The sequence below is a fragment of the Protopterus annectens genome, chromosome 4.part0 (assembly GCF_019279795.1).
Source record: "Protopterus annectens isolate FY-2018-M chromosome 4.part0, PAN1.0, whole genome shotgun sequence".
In the NCBI taxonomy this organism is placed as follows: domain Eukaryota; kingdom Metazoa; phylum Chordata; order Ceratodontiformes; family Protopteridae; genus Protopterus; species Protopterus annectens.
In genome coordinates this window covers 564,705,082-564,724,438 of record NC_056733.1, presented here as the reverse complement: position 1 = coordinate 564,724,438, position 19,357 = coordinate 564,705,082, and the positions used below count along the sequence as shown (strand labels likewise).

The 19,357-nt window shown below is 41.1% G+C and overlaps 1 protein-coding gene across 7 annotated transcripts in view; it reads right to left on the bottom strand.

Annotated features, from left to right (window-relative positions):
- GIT2 (GIT ArfGAP 2) overlaps nucleotides 1-19,357 on the bottom strand; it is a 1,410,467-nt gene that overhangs the window by 484,456 nt on the left and 906,654 nt on the right. For all 7 annotated transcript variants that reach the window (XM_044068490.1, XM_044068492.1, XM_044068493.1 and 4 more), the window contains one exon: nucleotides 16,124-16,260. In XM_044068490.1, the coding sequence (XP_043924425.1) occupies nucleotides 16,124-16,260 (137 nt within the window). The remainder of the gene's footprint in view (nucleotides 1-16,123; nucleotides 16,261-19,357) is intronic.

Here is a 19,357-nt window from a genome sequence, read left to right as displayed (position 1 = left end):
GTTTGTTTATTTAATTAAGACAAAAAGTATTTTTTGTCATAATGCCTTGTTTTGTATGTAATTTGCACTCGTGATGCTTACTTCAGTAATTGCAACAGGCAATTGTGAAATTCAGGAATGCTTCAAAAACACTTCAAGCACGAATGCATTGAGATGTTCACAGACTAGCTTACATAGTCAGTTAACAGACAGACATGCAGACAGATACCTACTGGAAAAGGCCACAATCAATATATATTATATATAGTTTATAATACATATTGACCTCCGTTTCATATTAGTTTGATGGACGTTCACTAGACTACAGATTTTAACACCCCTTTCTTTTGAGTCATTTTGCCTAGTATAGACAGCACTGACGAATAACCAATGGAACAGTATAACAAACTGAAATATTGTAATGAATTATTCAGACTGTATAATTACCAAGTAATTTTACAAATGAGTCAGCATAGTTCAATTAGGGTTACCACCTGTCCCACTTTGCGAGGGACAGTCCCTCTTTGGGCAGTTGTGTCCTGACAAAAATTAAAAAATGGCAAATGTCCTGAGATTTTATCTGCTTAAGCAGCAGACACCTCAAAGCAGACACCCAAGCAACAGCTACCCCAAAACAAAACACGTACAACACATAGCTCACAAAGCCAGTGTACCGAGCAGTCACAGCCCTTAAGACTAAACAACACACCTGATACACTTGTAATAGGTGACTATCGTCAGGCACACTGTCGTCCCGCTCACCAGGCTGAACAAGGAGAGGGTCACGGTGAGCAGCCTGTTGGGCGCTAGGATCCGCCACAACACAAGCACTCAGGTCACTGCAAGGCAAGTACAAATATGACTCAGTCATTGTCCATGCTGGTGTGAATGACCTGAGACGTACCTCCCTGGACTACATGAAGAGAGACATAAAGGAGCTCTCTGAGCATGTAGACCAGGCCAGTATGACCCTGCCCTTGAGTAGCATCTTACCCTCACCAGGCCCATAATTGAGTACAATGCCCCTTTTGGGATGGACCTTACCAGACACCTGCAGCAATTGGAAAGACCCCAAAAGTACCTCACCAAGAGGATCAAAGGGCTCAAACAGATGCCATATGCTGCCCGGTTAAAGAAACTCCAGCGCTACTCAGTGGCATACCGCCTGTTCAGAGGCAATCTGTGCCTGACGTATAAAGCCATGTCCAACCCGGAATTAATGGACATGCTGCACCTCAGAAAATCCAAATCCCATCGAGCTACGCACTCGAGAGACTTGAACCTCAGCACTGAAATAAATAGGACATGCTGGAGGGACAAATTCATAACCCAGAGGCTCCCTTCACTCTGGAATAAAATCCCAGTCCAGGTTAGGCAGAGTCCCTCATTGACTCTCTTCAAGAGGAATCTTGATGAGTGGATGGGCGATCGTAGGTTTACCCTGGGTATCATTTCTGTGTCACTGTTAGACAGAGGCACAGTATACTAACCTCGAAAAAGGGCATAGCAAAATAAATTTAAAATGGGTGGTGAAAGCCAAACACATTCTGGCTAGGCTTATAAATGCCCTAGGGCAGATAGCCTAGTTATGAACCTATGAACCCACCTCAGTTAGGGCAGAATGGGAGGAGGGGTAGTAATATGCTGGAGGGTCACTTTGGCAGAGACTGTTTCACTTGTGTAATATGCTTATATTTATTAATGACTAATATTCACACCTCCTAATTAGACCGTGGTGGTGGTGCTGCGGTTGTGTGTTGCTGTCTGGTTCAATTCTCAGCTATACCATCTTCAGTGTGGAGACATGCGTGAATGGGCGTACCTTCGTTGAAGGTTGTGCATCAGGGCTGGTAACTCGGCACGTAAAATCAACTACCAATCTTTAGCAGACTGGAGTTCGCTGTGGCGACCCCTAACCAGGAAAAGCCAAAAGACACTAGTGACACAACAACATTCACATCTCCTAATTGTGTATTTTCCTTTTCTACTCCACTATCAGACAGGAATTAAAATTGGTCCAAATAACAGTGTATTCTGTATTTATCCACAATTCAGTTTTATCCTGCAGCTATTTCCTTATTGTCATTCAGACACACACATTGATTACACTCATCTGTTACCTCCATTTTCTATGTGTCCTGTACCAAAATTCTTCCTACCTAGTGGAACTACATTTACGTGCCAAATACAAACATTTTGTTATAAAATAAAAGTAACTATCCCCAGAACATTGTTGTGGTCCAAATGACAAGAACCCCTTCCCTCCAAAAAGACCGTTTGTACTCTATCAGAAACGTTTGCAATATCAACCTGAAACAAACATCACACTCAAATTGCTTAGCCAACTTTACAATTCCCACAAACAGTAGAAATCTATCCGTTAACACTGTATTAGTAAAAAACATTAATGTCTTGTGTCTGTCTCCCACTGTCTACTCTTCTTTTCTTTGAGGTTACTTTATTTCTTCACCCCCTCCCCTTCTGTTACAGTACATTCATTTCCATCATCGTAAGTCTCATTAGCCAGGACAGAAGAGAAATCTGATGCTTACTTTTTGGCTTTGGCCACACACAAGTTAAGTAAGGACAAGTTTGCTTAAATATCCTGTTTTACACAAAGAAAGCAGCCCTTTATTTTTTAAGACACAACTACTATAACGCATGAAAAAGTTTGATTATCGAGGTGTTTTAAATTTTCACTACAAACAACTCCACATTACCTTCCCAAACCCAAGTCCAAAAATATTTTCTGAAAACTGTGCACAGCTTTACAATGTAGTTGTATCAATTATGCCGAAAAACAATGCAAACCATACAACCAAAAAACACACAACACTTGCAGGAAATGATACATTTTCTTTTTACTACTTGTTTTATGCTTACAGACATACTTGTGTACTATAACTAATACAATCATGCTCCCTGAATCCATCAGTCCTGTAATTATTTCCCCTCTTCTCTCTGCCACATTGCATTTGACAAGTTTAGTAACAGCACAGTCACAGATTCTATCATAAACAATCTTTTTTTCCCCAGAGACTAGAAAGCATGTTTATTATACTGTACAAATACATACAGTTGCTGTGCCCAGCAATCATGACCACTCCCCCCCCCCCCACCAACATCCACCCCATACCACAAAACCCGACAGGGCAAGAAATCTGGTAAACCAGGTAAAGCCTAATAAATGAAGTGGAAAAAGCCCCAAAAGGACACATTTTAAAAACTGCTCTTATCAACTTAGATTAGAAAGTTGCAATAACAGGATTTGAGTTAGGATGCATTTTCTGAAGGATATGAACTCTAAAACTCAAGTGTATGTCACCATTTAGCTTTAGCCGGCGACTTAATCCTCAACGATTTACCAGAAAATGACAAATTTATAGAGGGGAAAAGACTAAAAATAAGATAAACAGACATTCTACGAACATCTGAACAGATGAGAGGGGTCACCACCCTCTCCTCCTGCACCAATTGCACCCCCTCCCATAAGCAAAGATAAATTAACACACACATTTCCTTGAAGGCTTCCATTTTACTACACACGCTAGCTAGAAAATTAATTGTTGTTGAACCTTAGCTCGAACTCTCAATATAAGGAGAACTTTTCATAAGACTTCAAGACCAATGCAGCCTTAGAAAGTGCTATGATAACTATGCATTGCCAACTGTAGCTTCTGGGGCATTTTAAGTTCATCTTGTTCTGCAGGAGATACAAATTGAATGCAAGCATGGTTATTTTGCCATGATCTTTTACATTACAGAATATCTACAAATCCAAAGCCATGTTATTCAATCCTTATTCCATTGCTGAATATAGACCCCAGTTCCTTTCTGTTGTATCTCAAGACAACATACCAATTTCACTGTAAACCACGTTAAACACGTGTGCATGGGACTCACTCTATCCATGAGGATGATGTTTTTCTGGCTCAAACGTTACTACCAACTAACTTACTCACACACTCACACACTCACACACTCACACACTCACACACTCACACACTCACACACTCACACACTCACTCACACTCACACACACTCACACACTCACACTCACACACACACTCACACACACACACTCACACACACACACTCACACACACACACACACACACACACACACACACACACACACACACACACACACACACACACACACACACACACACACACACACACACACACACACACACACACACACACACACACACACACACTATTTCCAAACCCTTGGCCTCCAACTGAAGTCTCTTTAGCTCCAGATGGATTTTAAGTCCGACCTATGTGGAAAGGTTGAACTGTCCATTTTCTGAGAGTTTTACATCTCCACAGCCAGTCGGATTGTCCTCGATGTTGCTGTTCTGTGATGCAGCTGTGCCTAAAGCTGCAATCATGTCTGCTTTAGTCAGGTTAACATACACAAGTCCTTTAGTCTGGCACATTTCAGCCAACTGGCTCCTTGTCAGCTTGCCATACACCTCTGCTGACATGCTTGCCTGCTCTCCCTGACTAACTGTGGATTTGGGGATAGGGTAGAGCAGTGAGGCAAAGTAGAGCATAGCGAAGCAGGCTTCCCATCTTCAGATCAATTACAGTCAGTTTAGAACAGTGGACAACTGAAGTGGTCCTTAGAGCGCAAGGTTACTCCTTTGGGGGGGAGGGGGGTCACAACCACAGCCACCTTCCAGCACAGAGCAGACATGTACTTGACTAGTACAAGAAAATATGCAGCTTGACTAGTAAAAGATAATATGCAGCAAGGCTCTTCCATGTTAAACTTGCTTACAATGCACAATAACAAAATCCTCAGTGATAACTGTTGGGAGTCGGGTCTTGCAGCAAACAAGTTAACAGAAATGGACACAAAATGTATTCAAGAGCAAATTCATCAAAGGCAATGCAAGTTTAAGGTGCCTTAACAAGTGCACACAGCTGTTGAGTGCTGAATGCAAATTAGCTAATTCTGCATTTTCCCACCTAACTCATTTCAGGGTTATGAAGGAGAAAGTGCATATCCTACCTAGCATTCACTTGACTAAACACAAGGCAGAAGAAATAACCCAAATAAACCTAAACAAAGTAGGGTGTCAGTCTGTCACAGGATGCACACAGTCACTCACTCTCTCTTGATACAAATGCACACCTATAGGCAATTTGGGTAATGCCAATTCACCCAAAGCATCTCTTTGGAACATGGGAGAAAACCAGAGCACTTGTCACAATCTGAAACACAGGAAGCACATATAAAATATGTTCAAAACGCATCCCCACCTAGGAATCAAACTGAATAACCAAGTACTGTAAGGCAACAATGCTAATCAATGCACCACTATCCTATCCAAGTACAATGTCAAGAAGAACAATTACACTACATACGGCAGAAGCAGCCACATAGCAACAGCTAATTTTAGAAAAAGGAGTCCTACCTTTCAGTGAACTGTTACTTACGTTTTCTCACTCCCTGAATATGCCAGACTCAGAATGCTTTTCATTCATAATGATACTACACATTATTCAAATGCACAGTGAGATCACAGCCACACAAGTCATGTTCTCTCATTTTCAGAGCACTGGTCTTTTACCTACACCTGTGCACATAAAAGGGAGTTGGGAGAGAGGTTTCTCATGGTGGGTGGGTGGGTTACAAAGCTGCTTCTCAAAAACAACATTGCCCACAATTTCATCAGGTGCTTTTTACAAGTCTGAATCATCTGGTTTGATGTTAGCTACTTAGGATGCCTCATAGTGGAACGAAAAACATTTTAAGAAAGAAAGCACTGAAAAGCCTTCTGTGGAGACATGCATGAATGGGCGTACCTTCATTGAAGGTTGTGCATCAGGGCTGGTAACTCGGCACCTAAAAAACAACTACCAATCATTAGCAGACCGGATTTCCGCTTTGGCGACCTACAACTGGAAAAGCCGAAAGACACAACAACTCTCTTCATATTATAGTAGAGCTAGCCACAATCCTAATCAGCGCATGTGCAAACTTCTCTAGCAAGTGCACAACTGAGACTTGATAATGAATTTTTATATCCACTCTTGTTGGATGGTACCTCTTTTTCAAGGTAACTACCACAGAGGTTTTAACACCCTTTGTATGCAGGCACAATTAGATTGTCATGGAAAATTTCAGTTGTCACTAATAGAATCAATAGAACACATGCTAGTGCTGCCACTTTTCTGTTTTCACTATTGAACCCTGATAGCAAGTATTTCACATCTCGACCATTTGTCCCACATCATAGCTATCAAACTTTCATTTCCAAAATGTGAAACAGTACCGCTCATAACGTGGAACAAATGGCCAAAATGTGCAACACTAGGTTTTGTAGTGTGAAACATAGAGCCAAAGTGTTACCAATATCTTACTTAACTTCAACAAAGAAGCTTAAAAGATTATTAAAATGTTACTTCACTTACAGAAAGATCTTCAGCTAAAATAGAACGAGTAACAGACTTAAGAATCAAAATGAGGAATGTTACTCATAGACATAAGCAGGACGGAGGTCGATGTCAAGTTCAAGCAAGTCAAGCCAGCATCAAAAGGGTTAACCCCATGACCTTGCAATTTAAATGTTCAACCAAGAACCGAGGTCAACACACAAGGTACTGACTTTAAAGCAAACAACAAAATTCAATGGTCACCAAAGCCTGAAGAGGTCTGGTGAGAGGGTCATATTTAGGAGGAGTTAGTACAGCTTGAGTAACATATCTATATTAATGAAAGGTACCACAAAGGAAAGGAAAACAAAATGGTCCAACTTTAATGTTTACACACAATGCATAAGCAGAGATGCATTCTACGTCTCAAGAACAGGAACAAAACAAGCATGGAAAATAATTGGGCATCCTAAGAAAACTTGTTCTTAACTACCTGACTAAATGTGGAACCAAAACAGTAACAACTTCACAACCAAAATGTAAGAAGAAAATGGAGAACAACGAGGGAAGGTAGACCAACTAACAAACAAAACTTGCAAACACTTAATCTTGAGCCAGAAGATTCAGCAGTTGGAGTAACTGGGAGAAGAGACTTAAATACACAGACTTCACACACACTAAACCACGTCCACTGTGATACACCAACAAAAATGTCTGCCTGGGAGCATTTACAACTGTGAATAGAAGTTGTAAGCACAAATGGTCCAAACATGGGTGCTTAGCTGCACAGTATTATGGGAAAAGGGAAAGGGCAAGTAGCCAGGAAGGTTTTACATGCCCTGCTATTTACATCTTGCTGGGCATAGTCCCAAAGGCAATGAAGATGGAACTCTTAAATCCCAGACTTGATTTTATGGAAGATTGAGATATTCCACTTTTTATATGGATGGTTATACAATTTTTTCCGTGCGTATTATTTTTAAACGGCCAAGATACTTGAAAGTCTCTGTTTTTGCTCATTATTTAATTCCAGCTGAAGCTTCTGCATATCAGTTACTATGACTGGTTTTGAATGGGGTGATTTTAACTCAATGTTTTCCTATATAATAACCAACATCAGTTGAGCTTTTCTGTTGCTGAAAAGGATGATACCAGCAGCAGAGGCTAATTCACCAAAGTAGAAATCCATGCTGACCTGAACTGCAGGCAAGTCTGCCACAGTCTTACTTTGTTCATATAGTGAAGAGAAATGGAGAAAAATGCATATCCCTGACTTGACTCAGTCTGGACAGTGAGTGGCTATGACAGTTTACAATGCATTACATTTATATAACACATAATTCTCTCGACAGCTGAAAAAGAAACACCCGCAGAACTACAACTTTATAACTGGTAACACAATGGGCTTACCCGTTACAAATAAAAAAATGTTAAGTAAAGTACAATCACTGAATTCTCAACTACAAACCACAGTAAAATACACTCTGGAATTTTAAAATCAAAACATCTCTGTGTTGTCAAATCCCGGAGACTGCTTGCTCAAACCTTTTCTTTGCTTTTTTAATCTAACTTCAAAAAAACACTTTCATCTTGTGTAACTTACCTTTCGTTAATGTAGTCAGTAGTCGGTGTGTACACGATTAATAGAAAAACAGATCCTCTCTCTTCTGTGGCTACGCTACGATTCTACGCTCCTTCCCTGCAGCTTGCCTTTAAAATAGCCCGAACGGTGTTTTTGCGCATGCGCATACCAGCGCAAAGACGCTGGTATGGGAAAAACGGAAAAAAAAGAAAGTTGGCGCATGCGCAGAAGAGGAAAACTACGCGGACATGTAAACACGGGGAAAAAAGATGAAATTAAATTTAAATTTAAATTTAAGGGTCGCGGGCCGCATGGAAGAGCTCTGAGGGCCGCATGCGGCCCGCGGGCTGGACACTACTGTGTTAGACCTTTCCAGCTGAAGGAGAGCGAATCCACTTTCCATGCAAGTGGGTGGAATGTCCTTGTGCAGAATTTTTTGAGTTGGTGATTGAGGGGGGAAGCGAATAGATCTATCTGTGGTCTTCCCCATTTCTTTGAGATGGTCTTGAAGATGTCCGGGTGTAGCATCCATTCGTGGGCATCCAATGTGGTTCTGCTCAATATGTCTGCTAGAGTATTGTCCTTTCCCGGTACAAATATTGCCTGTAACTGGATGTTGTAGCTGAGTGCCAGGTTCCAAAGCTCCAAAGTCATTCTGCATAGGGGGTATGAATGAGTGCCTCCCTGCTTGTTGATTTACCACATGACTGTGGTGTTGTCTGTCCTTATCAAATGGCCCTCTTTTAGAAATGGTCTGAAATTTTGGATTGCCAGTTTTACTGCCAGCATTTCTTTTAGGTTGATGTGCAGGTGGAGTTGATCCTGCGTCCACAATCCTTGTACGCATTTGTCCAGCATGTGAGCCCCCCATCCAAGGTCTGAGGCGTCTGTTGTGATGGTTTGGCTTGCTTGATAGCTGTGAAAGGGTAGGCCCGGGTTTGACTGGCATGCTTGTGCCCACCATAGGAACTCCTGTTTTAGGCATGGGATTAGTGGAATTTCTGCTTCTAGGCTGTGCCTGTGTTGGGACCATAAATTCCTTAGGTACCACTGTAGTTTTCTCATATGTAGTCTGGCATGTGGAACCAAGATTATGCATGATGCCATGTAGCCCAAGGCCTGCAGGACTTTTCTTGCTGTTAACTTGCTCTGTTTTGTTAGAGCCAAGAAGTAAAGAGGGAGTCCTTTTTGTTTTTCTGCGGTTAGGAATGCCATTTGTTTTACAGTGTCCAATTCCGCGCCCAGGAATGTCCTTGTTTGGGATGGTATCAGCCTTGACTTTTGTAAATTGACTGTGTATCCCAGTGCTTGTAGCAAGTAAATGACCCTTTGTAAATCTGTTGTCAGCTTGCTTTTGTTGTCCCCTTGTAGCAGGCAGTCGTCCAGGTATGGATAAATTTGGATTCCCTGTAGTCTGCAGTGGGCGATTACTGATGCCAGGCATTTTGTGAATACTCTGGGCGCAGTAGATAAGCCAAAGGGCAATGCTGAGAATTGATAATGCTCTGATCCTGCAAGAAATCTGAGGTATCTTCTGCAAATTGGTCGAATGGGGACGTGCAGGTATGCCTCCTTGAGATCTAGAGTTACCAGCCAACACTCCTTGCCCAGCATGGGAAGAAGTTGCTGTAGGGTCAGCATTTTGAATTTTGGGACAATGATGTATGTATTTAATGTGGACAGGTCGAGAATAGGTCTCCAACTTTTTTCCTTTCTTGGAACTAGGAATAGTCTGGAGTAAAATCCTTTGCCTTGTTCTGTTATTGGCACTCTTTCCACAGCTCTCATCTTTGCTAATTGCAGTATCTGCTGTAGAGCTTCTGTTTTTTGATTTGGAGGCAGGTTTGGCATTCCTCTTTTGACTGGTAAATTGTGAAAGTGGAACCGGTAACCTTGGTCTATGGTTTGCAAAATCCACTTGTCTTTTGTGATGTAGTGCCAGTTTTTCGAAAATAAGGTTAATTTTCCGCCTAATGGAGCTGCTATTTGTTCCCTGGTAGGCGGATGTAGAGTTAAGTCACTGTGATTGTGCTGTTGTAGTGGTAGTGGCTGAGTCTGTGCCTCTGTTATTACCTTGCCACTGTCGTCCTCTGTAGGCACCTCCTCTGGATTGGTTTCTGCCTCTGGAACGTCTATTCCTGCCCCTTTGGGATCTTGTGGAATCAGGAAAGGACCAATTTTTGGCAGGCCAGTTCCTGCTAAACCTTGGGGCTGAACCTGCAAGAAATCTTTAACCGTTTGAACAGATTTTGCCTTTTCTTCCATTTTCTTCATTACCTGCTGGGCAGGTGTACCAAACAAACTGGTCTTATCCATAGGAGCATCTAATAACTTAGCTTTAACATGATCCGGTAAGACTTGTTCCTTCAGCCATGCATGTCTTCTTATCACTGTGCCAGTCATGGCTGATCTAAATGAAGCCTCCAGTGCATCATAGCCACATTTTAAGGAATGGTTACTAACCTGTTGTATGTTATTTACCATTTCTAATACATATTTCTTATCTATAGAGTCATCAGAGGATAGTTTTTTAGTTAACTGATCCAGCATAAACTCTTGGTATTGTATCATGTGAAACTGACAGTTTAAAGCTCTAGCTGAGAGAGTAGCTGAGGTATAAACTTTTTGCCCCATCTGTCTAAAGACCTGGCTTCCCTTTCAGAAGGAATAGGGTTTTTGCTGTGGTCGAGGCTACTGCCTTAGGCCCTTGGGATATAGTTTCGGGTCTGCAAGTGGGGCCTTGTAAAGGTGATGATGCGTGTCTGGTACCCTGTAAAATCTGTCTGGTTTGGCAGGGGCTGGAGGTAAGGAATCTGGTGCAGAGCAGACATCATTAAAGGCATCGTCCACAACAGAGAGGACAGGAGGTATAGCTAAGGGCCTGTGTTGTGGAAGGTGCAGAAAAGTCCTAAGTCTTTTCTGGAATCAGAGAAATCCTGTTGCTGCCATTGGAATTGTTCTCGCATGGCATGTAAGGTTTCCCCAAAGGAGAATTCTTCTGGTGGAGAAGCAGCTGGAATGGATTCTTCAGCATCTGAGTCTTCATAATTGGAGAAAGGAGCCTCTGGCTGGTCTGTAATATCTGAGTCATCCGCAGAATCACCAGAGGACACAGGCTCGGGGGGCTCTGCCCTAGGTCTCTTCTCTGGGGGCTGAGAGGCCCTGTCTGGGTGAGATTGAGATCCCCTGATTAAGGATATTAAATCTTCTGCCAGAGTAAGCATTTGTGAACTAGAAGTAGGCCTGGTTGAGGGGGGTTTAACAGGCACTGATTTAGTAGACTTGGCTGCTTTAGCCCTGGCAAAGGCCTTAATGGACATGGCTGCAGGAGGCCTAGCAGCACCACGTGCTGGGGTAGAGACATCCAAAGGGATGGTGTCTGATAATTCACTAGAAGCCACTGTAGTAGGAAAAATTTCAGAGGCCGATTCAAGTAAGGTAGCAGGAACCTCAGAAGTAGTCAAAGATTCAGCTGTGCTTTGATCAGTTTTCTCGGTTTCGGCCGAAACCGAGACACTCGCGGTTTGCTTCGCCATGGTTTCGGCCGAAACCGTGGACCGCGAGTGTCGGTCTTTTTCTTTGCGTTTCTTAACAATTTGGGTAGTCGGAGGATCCGACGGCATAATGTACGCAAATTCTGAACCGAAAAACTGTTCAGCAAACTCCGACCGACGCCTAAGCGTTCGTCGGTTGAAGGAAGCACAGGCCGAACAGGCTGCTACGTCGTGGTCTGGGCCTAAACAAGGCAAACAGTAAGAGTGGAAATCTTTATGAGGTATTTGTTTCCCACAAGTTAAACAGTTATTGACTTTTTCTGACATCGGCTGAGGCAAGAAAGAGTCCCCAACGGGGTACTTAGCTTTTAGAAGTCTTCGAAGTAGTATTCGGTAGTAGAAATCTCTGGATCCGACCGACCGGCACTTGCGAACAGCTTCTGCTTCGGGTGCCACGCGGCAAGAAAGACTGGAGAAAATGGCGTCGGCTGATGCCTTTATACCCGGAGGCCAGCAGAGATGACGTCGGGTGAAGTGCGACATCAGCCGAAGCCGGACCCGGACTTTGGAATCCGGCCGACTGCAGGGCTGCCTGACGACAGGACAACCCAGTTGTTATGACTGCAGATGCATCCATGAAGGACATCTGCCAGTTTATTGACAGATGGCTTAAGTTCCCCAGTAGAAAGGTATTAGGTTTAATGAGAATTTCAGCTAAGGTGTTTGGATAGCTATTATGTTCAAAAGGCACACAGAGGTGGAAGCTCTTTATTATGGATATGGATAGAAAGCTACAAGGAGTGAAAATACTTTTAGTCCCTTCAGTTTTATGTACAGGTCAGGCATATTTTAGCATGCTTTAATCAACCAAAGGAGAAGTTTTGGATAATAATAATTAGATGAATTAATTTATTTGGGAAGAGGACAAGTTTAAGTGGGATGCATAGATTCTTTCCACAGAACCAGATGGTTTAGGATTGCCTGACTTGAAGGGATACTTTCAAGCTATAAAGTTAAGGCTCATATACACAACAAAAACAGAAGGCTATAAAAACACTATTAGAGTGTAGGCAAAGAGAAAGAGACAAGAGTGGTAAGTGAAAGACCAACTCTGGTAGTTTATAATGGAGTCTAGAACAGTAACTGCCATTAAAAAAGAGGTTAATTAGTACGGCATACAAAATGTTGTATGGTAACTACATACATTAGAGGAGTTTAAAAAGATTAGGAAGACAGAAAAAGCAGCTTGGAGAGGAAAAAGGAGAGGACACTTGTATGGCTCTCAAATATGCATAAAAGTCCAAAAGGTTTAGAATTTTGCATGTAGATGTTTCTATAGGTATTTTTATACTCAAGCAGACTTCACAGAATTTTTCTATAGCAAATGCTGGAGGTGCGATGGGAAAGACAAAAGTAATTGGGAACCTGTTTTTTTTTGGGAGTGAAACAAGTTGATAGATTTTAAAAATTCCCTAAACAAAACTATGAAATATTGGAGGAGCATAAATGCAATCGACAGCCAAAAAAGCAATTCTTAGAGAATGGAAATCGATATCGAAGCCAACTGTAACTGAAGTAATGGATATTGCAATGGAAATAAAATAATTGGAGGTGGGATCTTTAGAAAAGGGAAGGAGCAAATTTCATAGAAATATGGAATTTGTGGGAAGAATACATGCAGAATAATGTTCAGGAGGAGTGATGTTTAAGGGAAGGCAAGGGTTGAGCAATGTAATGGAGTAAATGTAAACTGTTGAAAATGTATGTGTACTGCATGAAAATTATAACATTTCCATTGTATAAGTGTACCAAGGTCACCTTTAAAAATGTCATGTTAACAAGACTGTTTAAAAAAGGAACACACAGGGTGTTCTACATCTGGCTATCAAGTGTTGATTAATCTTGTTTAGGGGTGATCTGGGCATCTAGAAATTCCAAATGGTGTACAAAGGAATCTGTCATGAAATTATAATACCCTTATCCCTGTTCCTTGACTAACCACATATGCAGGCTTAGGGAACTCGGACTTATTTTTCTCCACTAAATATGTCAGTGTATGCTCCATAAGACACACTTTTTTCAAGAGGAGACAAACACTAATCACCTTGATGTATCAGAGAGGGCCATTTACTGCTGTTATACCCAATTCTTAATGTAGAGTACTCAGTACCCTAATAGAAAACAGTGCACATTTGTTTGACAAAATGGTGATGCTCTGGGCTATTTTATGCTTCCAATTCTACTTGAATATAATATAATTTGGGAGGCTAACTTCACTGCTCCTGATATATTCGTTGAGCAAACTTTAAGTGACAAATTTATCAGGACTATAAAAGCTGGACAAAGGCCTCCATAAAATTCACTTTACTGTACATGCTTTTGGCACTGATATGTTTGATGTTTAGACCACCTGCACTGTATTGGAAGCATCTAAAGGTGACGACAGTAGGTGGCACTACATACCACCAGCTGGGGAGGGTAAAAGTGGAAGAATCAGGAGACCCAAGGTTAGGACGATCTTCATTTAACTTTCTGAGAGCCAGACAGTGCAGACAATGGTAAAGATGCTGCATGAACCTTAGGCTTATTTTGGTTTAAAAAGTAAAGCAAAATACAATGATACTTGGGTCAGTCCTTATAACAGTGTAGAGATGAGAGATTTCATATGTTTAGGAGTTGGCAGGTGGTGGCTTGCTAGAGTCTGATTCCAAGCAATATAATGTCGTATTAAGAGAGATGAACTTCTGGCAGTTTTGTAAAAACAAGGATGGCACAGGTGACGGGAAGTGGTAGTAGCATACAGTAGTATGTAATTTGAAGGATGAAGATGAAAGGGGATTAGTATGGCCACAGTGGCTGGGCAAAGCAAGAAGTGTGTGCAAAAAGTGGCAGAATATGTTAAAGAAAACTGACTTTCAAGGAGGAAAAGCTATTACAACTTAGCTGTACTAAAACTAAAAATGAAATGCATTGAACCAGGTTACTGGTTATCTAACTGATGTGCCATGCAAAAACAAGATAAGGAGATGTCAAGGAAGGAGTACACAGTGGATGACTGATAGCGACTAAAGACAAAAGAACAGTATTTGCTATTTTCAGAGTTCAAAGTTGCCACTACATAAATGTATGCTGTTTCTGGAGTTCAGGAATGAGACAGCATATGAAGAGTGGGAAAGTATGCAAAATGATTACAAAGGATCTTAGTGAAGCTTGTGCTGCTGATTTAGTAAAAAAAAAAAAAAAATGTCTCAACAAAAGCAGCACCACCATTATTTTTAAGCTTAATGATAAAGACTTGCTATTTCTATACACAAACCAAATTTCTAAACAATTGTATTTGATAGTATTGCTGTAGTTCCAACTCGGATAGTACCAAGTACTATCTGTGAACTTTTTAAATTTATGAAGCAATAAAGAAACAGTTTTCCAATATTCATATACATTAAAAGAGTTCCTTTAAGCATTTATCTAGATAGAACTATTAACTTTAGGCAACATCCAGTCATGAGACAAAATAATTTACTCCATTACTGCAAACTGCTTACATCGCGGTGGTGCAGCGGTAGCGTTGCTGCCTCACAGCAAGAGTTTCTCCCGTTCGAATCTCGGCTGGAATGCGGGAAGTGCCTTCTGTGTGGAGTCTGCATGTCCTCCCCACGGCTGGGTGGGCATTCGAAAGACATGCGTAAATGGGCGTGGCTTTGTTGAAGGTTGAACGTCGAGCTGGCACCTCGGCGTTTGTGAAAATCTACTGCCAATCATTAGCGGACCAGAGTTCCGCTGTGGCAACCCCTAAGCGGGAAAAGCCGAAAGGAAAACAACAACAACTGCAAACTGCTTACACCACCTCTTAAAGCATGGATTAGGTAACGCAATGGACAATATGTGCCACTCAATCCAACAGTTTCTAGTACAACTAGCAAAGGAATAGTTTGTACCTACTAGGATTTCTCATCATAACTGCAAAAGAAACAATTTTGTTTTCTTACATAGTACTATGCAACCTTCGGTAGAAGCTATGTACATTGATAATGCTGTGAAATTGCAAACTAAAAGTCATGTTTTTTTTTCTTTCTAGGAACAGCTTCATTACTACCTTACATGCCTACAAGACACTCTCAGACCTCCATTTAAGTAAATCACATTTTTATATCATCGCATCATCTTAAGCAAGAAAACTATTTTTTCTTTGGTCCCCACTCTTAAAAATAGATCAGTCATCTAAGAGCATTAAAGTGAGAATACGTGCTTTAACATCATATCTTTCAGAAGGCAAGCTGCTGAGGCAAGTGATTTGGTTCCGAGGATGACTTCAGAACAAGACCTTTGAACGATTTCACATCAGTACTTTTAAGGTAGAACCACTACAGGAAACAAGCAACACACCACAAGCACAACAGATCTACACAGCAAGGACATAATAATTAGTACAGGACCCAACTTTATAAGCCTTCACAATTTAGCTATAAAGGCATAAAACACAACAGTAATTAGATTAAAGAAAAAAAAAGCAAATCTGTGTAGATGACCCCCTTCAACTAACTGATATTTGTAAAATGGATATCTATTTATATACCAAAATTTATACTTACGAATCTCTGGCTGTTAATATGTCACCTCCATATTTATTCAAGGCAAGACACACAAATAAGCTACAAATTTTAATTTTAAACTGTACCTTTGTTCTGTCCGACTTCACTGAAGGCTCAAGATCTAGGTCGTCATCAGAAGCCACACTGTCATAGTCTGGTTGATCAGTATCCTGGCTGTCACTGCCATGCCTTGAAATGTTTTTCAGTACAAGTTCTACATTCTCTGTCACAGACACAAGGGCAAGTTTGTTGGCAAATGTTGCTGACTACAATAACACTGCATTTCATGAGTCTAGTTTCAAGAATATAATTACCACAATAAAATGTGACTTATAAAAAGGTACATCTTTAAAAACACAATGCCAAAACACACAAAGAGAAGAAAACTAATCACATGCCAATTCTTTAGACATCCACCTCACTCACCATACTAATGACACATACATAATGGGTCAATGATACAGACTAAAAACAATCTTTTGTTGCTGTCATCGGGAAACCAACTTTTCAAAGTATTACAAATAATAAGCTTTGCAATCTAACTAAAGAGGTTTTATTTACAACTTTTTCAGATGCATTTTCAAATACAAGTTTTGCAGTTATCCTTGTTGCAAGAATGATACAGCAAGTGCTTACCATTTAAAGCAACTTCCTGGTTTACTGCTTGTACAGCTGAATACACTTTAGTTCGTTGACACACAAAAAGTGAAGGCAAAGGCAAATACAAAAACAAAACACTCACTCCTGTTTTACAGCAAAAAAACACCATAAAGCATAAGATTTTTTTTATTTTGACTGTATAATTCAGCTCTGTAATAGCATGAACCCAGCATTGCCATTTTCACACAGACTATGTGAACATAAAATGCATTCAGCCTAAAAAGTGAATGCAACTTCCATACAGAATTAACGTACAAAGTAAAAAAAAAATACAATCAGTATAATCGTGACAAACCAAGTTTTTTATATGTCACATTGCATGTTAATGTTACATGTTAAGTTACATGTTAACAAAAAGTATAAGTTAACTGGCAAACAGAACTTAAAACTATAACTCTTCAGTACATTCACATTAGACTACACAAAAAGAAGCTACAATACAGATAACAAAACTCTAGGTGTTCATCTCCTAGGCACACATCCTATATTTAATTATCTGATGACAGTAGGTCTGTTTTCTTATTTTTTATTTATAACACCTTCACTGAATTATCACATAGGGAAATCACAATTATACAAAAGAAAACAAACCATATTAGCGTATTTTCCAGCCACAAACATTTTACATCGCATACATTCTTTTGTATATTTATCATCAATTCAACATTACATAAATTGATCAATTCTTGCCTTCCCCTTAAACCTCACTCCTGCTCCACAACATTCTGCATATGTACTGTTCCCACAATTTCCATTTTATGTATATAATTTGCTCATATCCTTTTCTAAAGATCCCACTTCCAGTTCTTTTATCTGTGTTGCAACATTCAGTTCTTCCATACAGATGGTTTAGATATTGATTTCCATTTTCTAGTAAATTAACTATGCATCTATGTTGTCCATTTTCATTCTTCCTCAAATAGGGTCTCAGATCCGACCTTGGATCCAACTTGGCCACATTTACAAGACTTTCAGATCCAACTCTTGAACTTCTCCCTCTACCCATAATGCCCTGGTCAACTTGCTACTTCTCAGATTGAGTTAGCTGCCTTACAAGCCCTAGGAGTAATTAATCCTTAGCATAGTCACAGTGCAAATAGTAGCAACAGAAATGGGGCTCAAACCTAAAACAGAAGTTCTACAATAACCACAACGTCACTCCAGGAGATGATTGGAAGGAGGAACGAGGGCAGGAGTTGAGGAAGAATGAAAATGGACAACACAGACACAGTTATGGTGAGTACCTAACTTGAGTACCTGCTGTTGTCCTTTTCATTCATTCCTCAACAATTGGGACAGAATCCCCAACTACGTGGACCTTGGGTGGCCCTCATGGAAAGATATTCTGGAGTACTGCAGAACCAAAGGTAGCTCTGCTCCTTGAAGTCAAATCCAATTTGTAATGAGCAAAAGAGCAGGTAGCTGCTGCACAAATGTTATCAACAGAAGTTAGACTGAAGAGGTAGCCATGGACCTGGTGGAATGTGCTTTAGAAGGCCTGGATAGGTACAGACCTTTCTGACTGTAAACAAAGGAAATGCACAAGGAGAAGGTTACTGTTAGCTGCCTGTCGGGAGCCATAATCCGCCACATAACACAAGCACTCAGGTCACTCCAGAACAAGTACAAATATGACACTGTCATTGTTCATGTTGGTGTGAGTGACCAGAAACGTACCTCCCTGGACTACATGAAAAGAGACATGGAAGAGCTCTCTGATCATGTAGCCCAGGCGGAATGACCCTGAGCCTGAGTAGCATCCTGCCCTCACCAAGAATGATACCGCAGTATAAAGAAAACAATCAATTTCAACAAAAAAATCTTCTGGTGTCATTCAGAGGGGATCCAGTGTCTGTCAGCCTGGGATGACATGCTTGACAGGCCTTGTTGCTTCGCAAGAGACAGCTTTACACCTGTCACCCCTAGGCTTTCGAATACTGGCCAGGCTCTTGCTGCCACCATCGTGCTTTTTTAGGCAAGGCTCAAAAGTCAAACCCACCAAACAGCACAAATAAAAAAGTGAGGGTTATACTACTCAACGCGAGGAGTTTAAATCTCAAAATGCACGCACTCAAAGCACTCCTCAGTATGGAGAACGTCGACATCTGTGCACTAACTGAAACCTGGTTCAAGGCTCCACAGAGCACCCCAGCACTACCGGGCTACAACACATACCACACATTTCAGCCACAGAACATGGACCGAAACACAAAAGAAGGGTGTGTGTCCATAATCATCAAGGATACCTACACCTCAAGGTTAGTGGCGCAGCATGATACCTCCGAGATCATCCATGTACAACTAACATCAGGCAAATCTGCAATGCAAATTGTGGCCTGCTACAGATCACCCTCCATGACCCAGGACCACCACTCCGCCTTTCTGGAGACACTAGAAAACATGAAGGTCCTACCGAACACCCTTATATTGGGTGATTTCAATTACCCTACTGTTAACTGGGAAAACTATTCAAGTACAAACTCCCAGGTCCAGCGCTTCCTGGAATTTATCAACTCAAATGCCCTGGATCAGCTGGTAAACTCCCCTACCAGAGATGCAAACAAATTGGAACTGGTCATCACCAACATGGGTGACATGCGTTCCACACCAGAAGTCAACCAGTCACTGGTTAGATCAGACCATAAACTAATCACTCGATC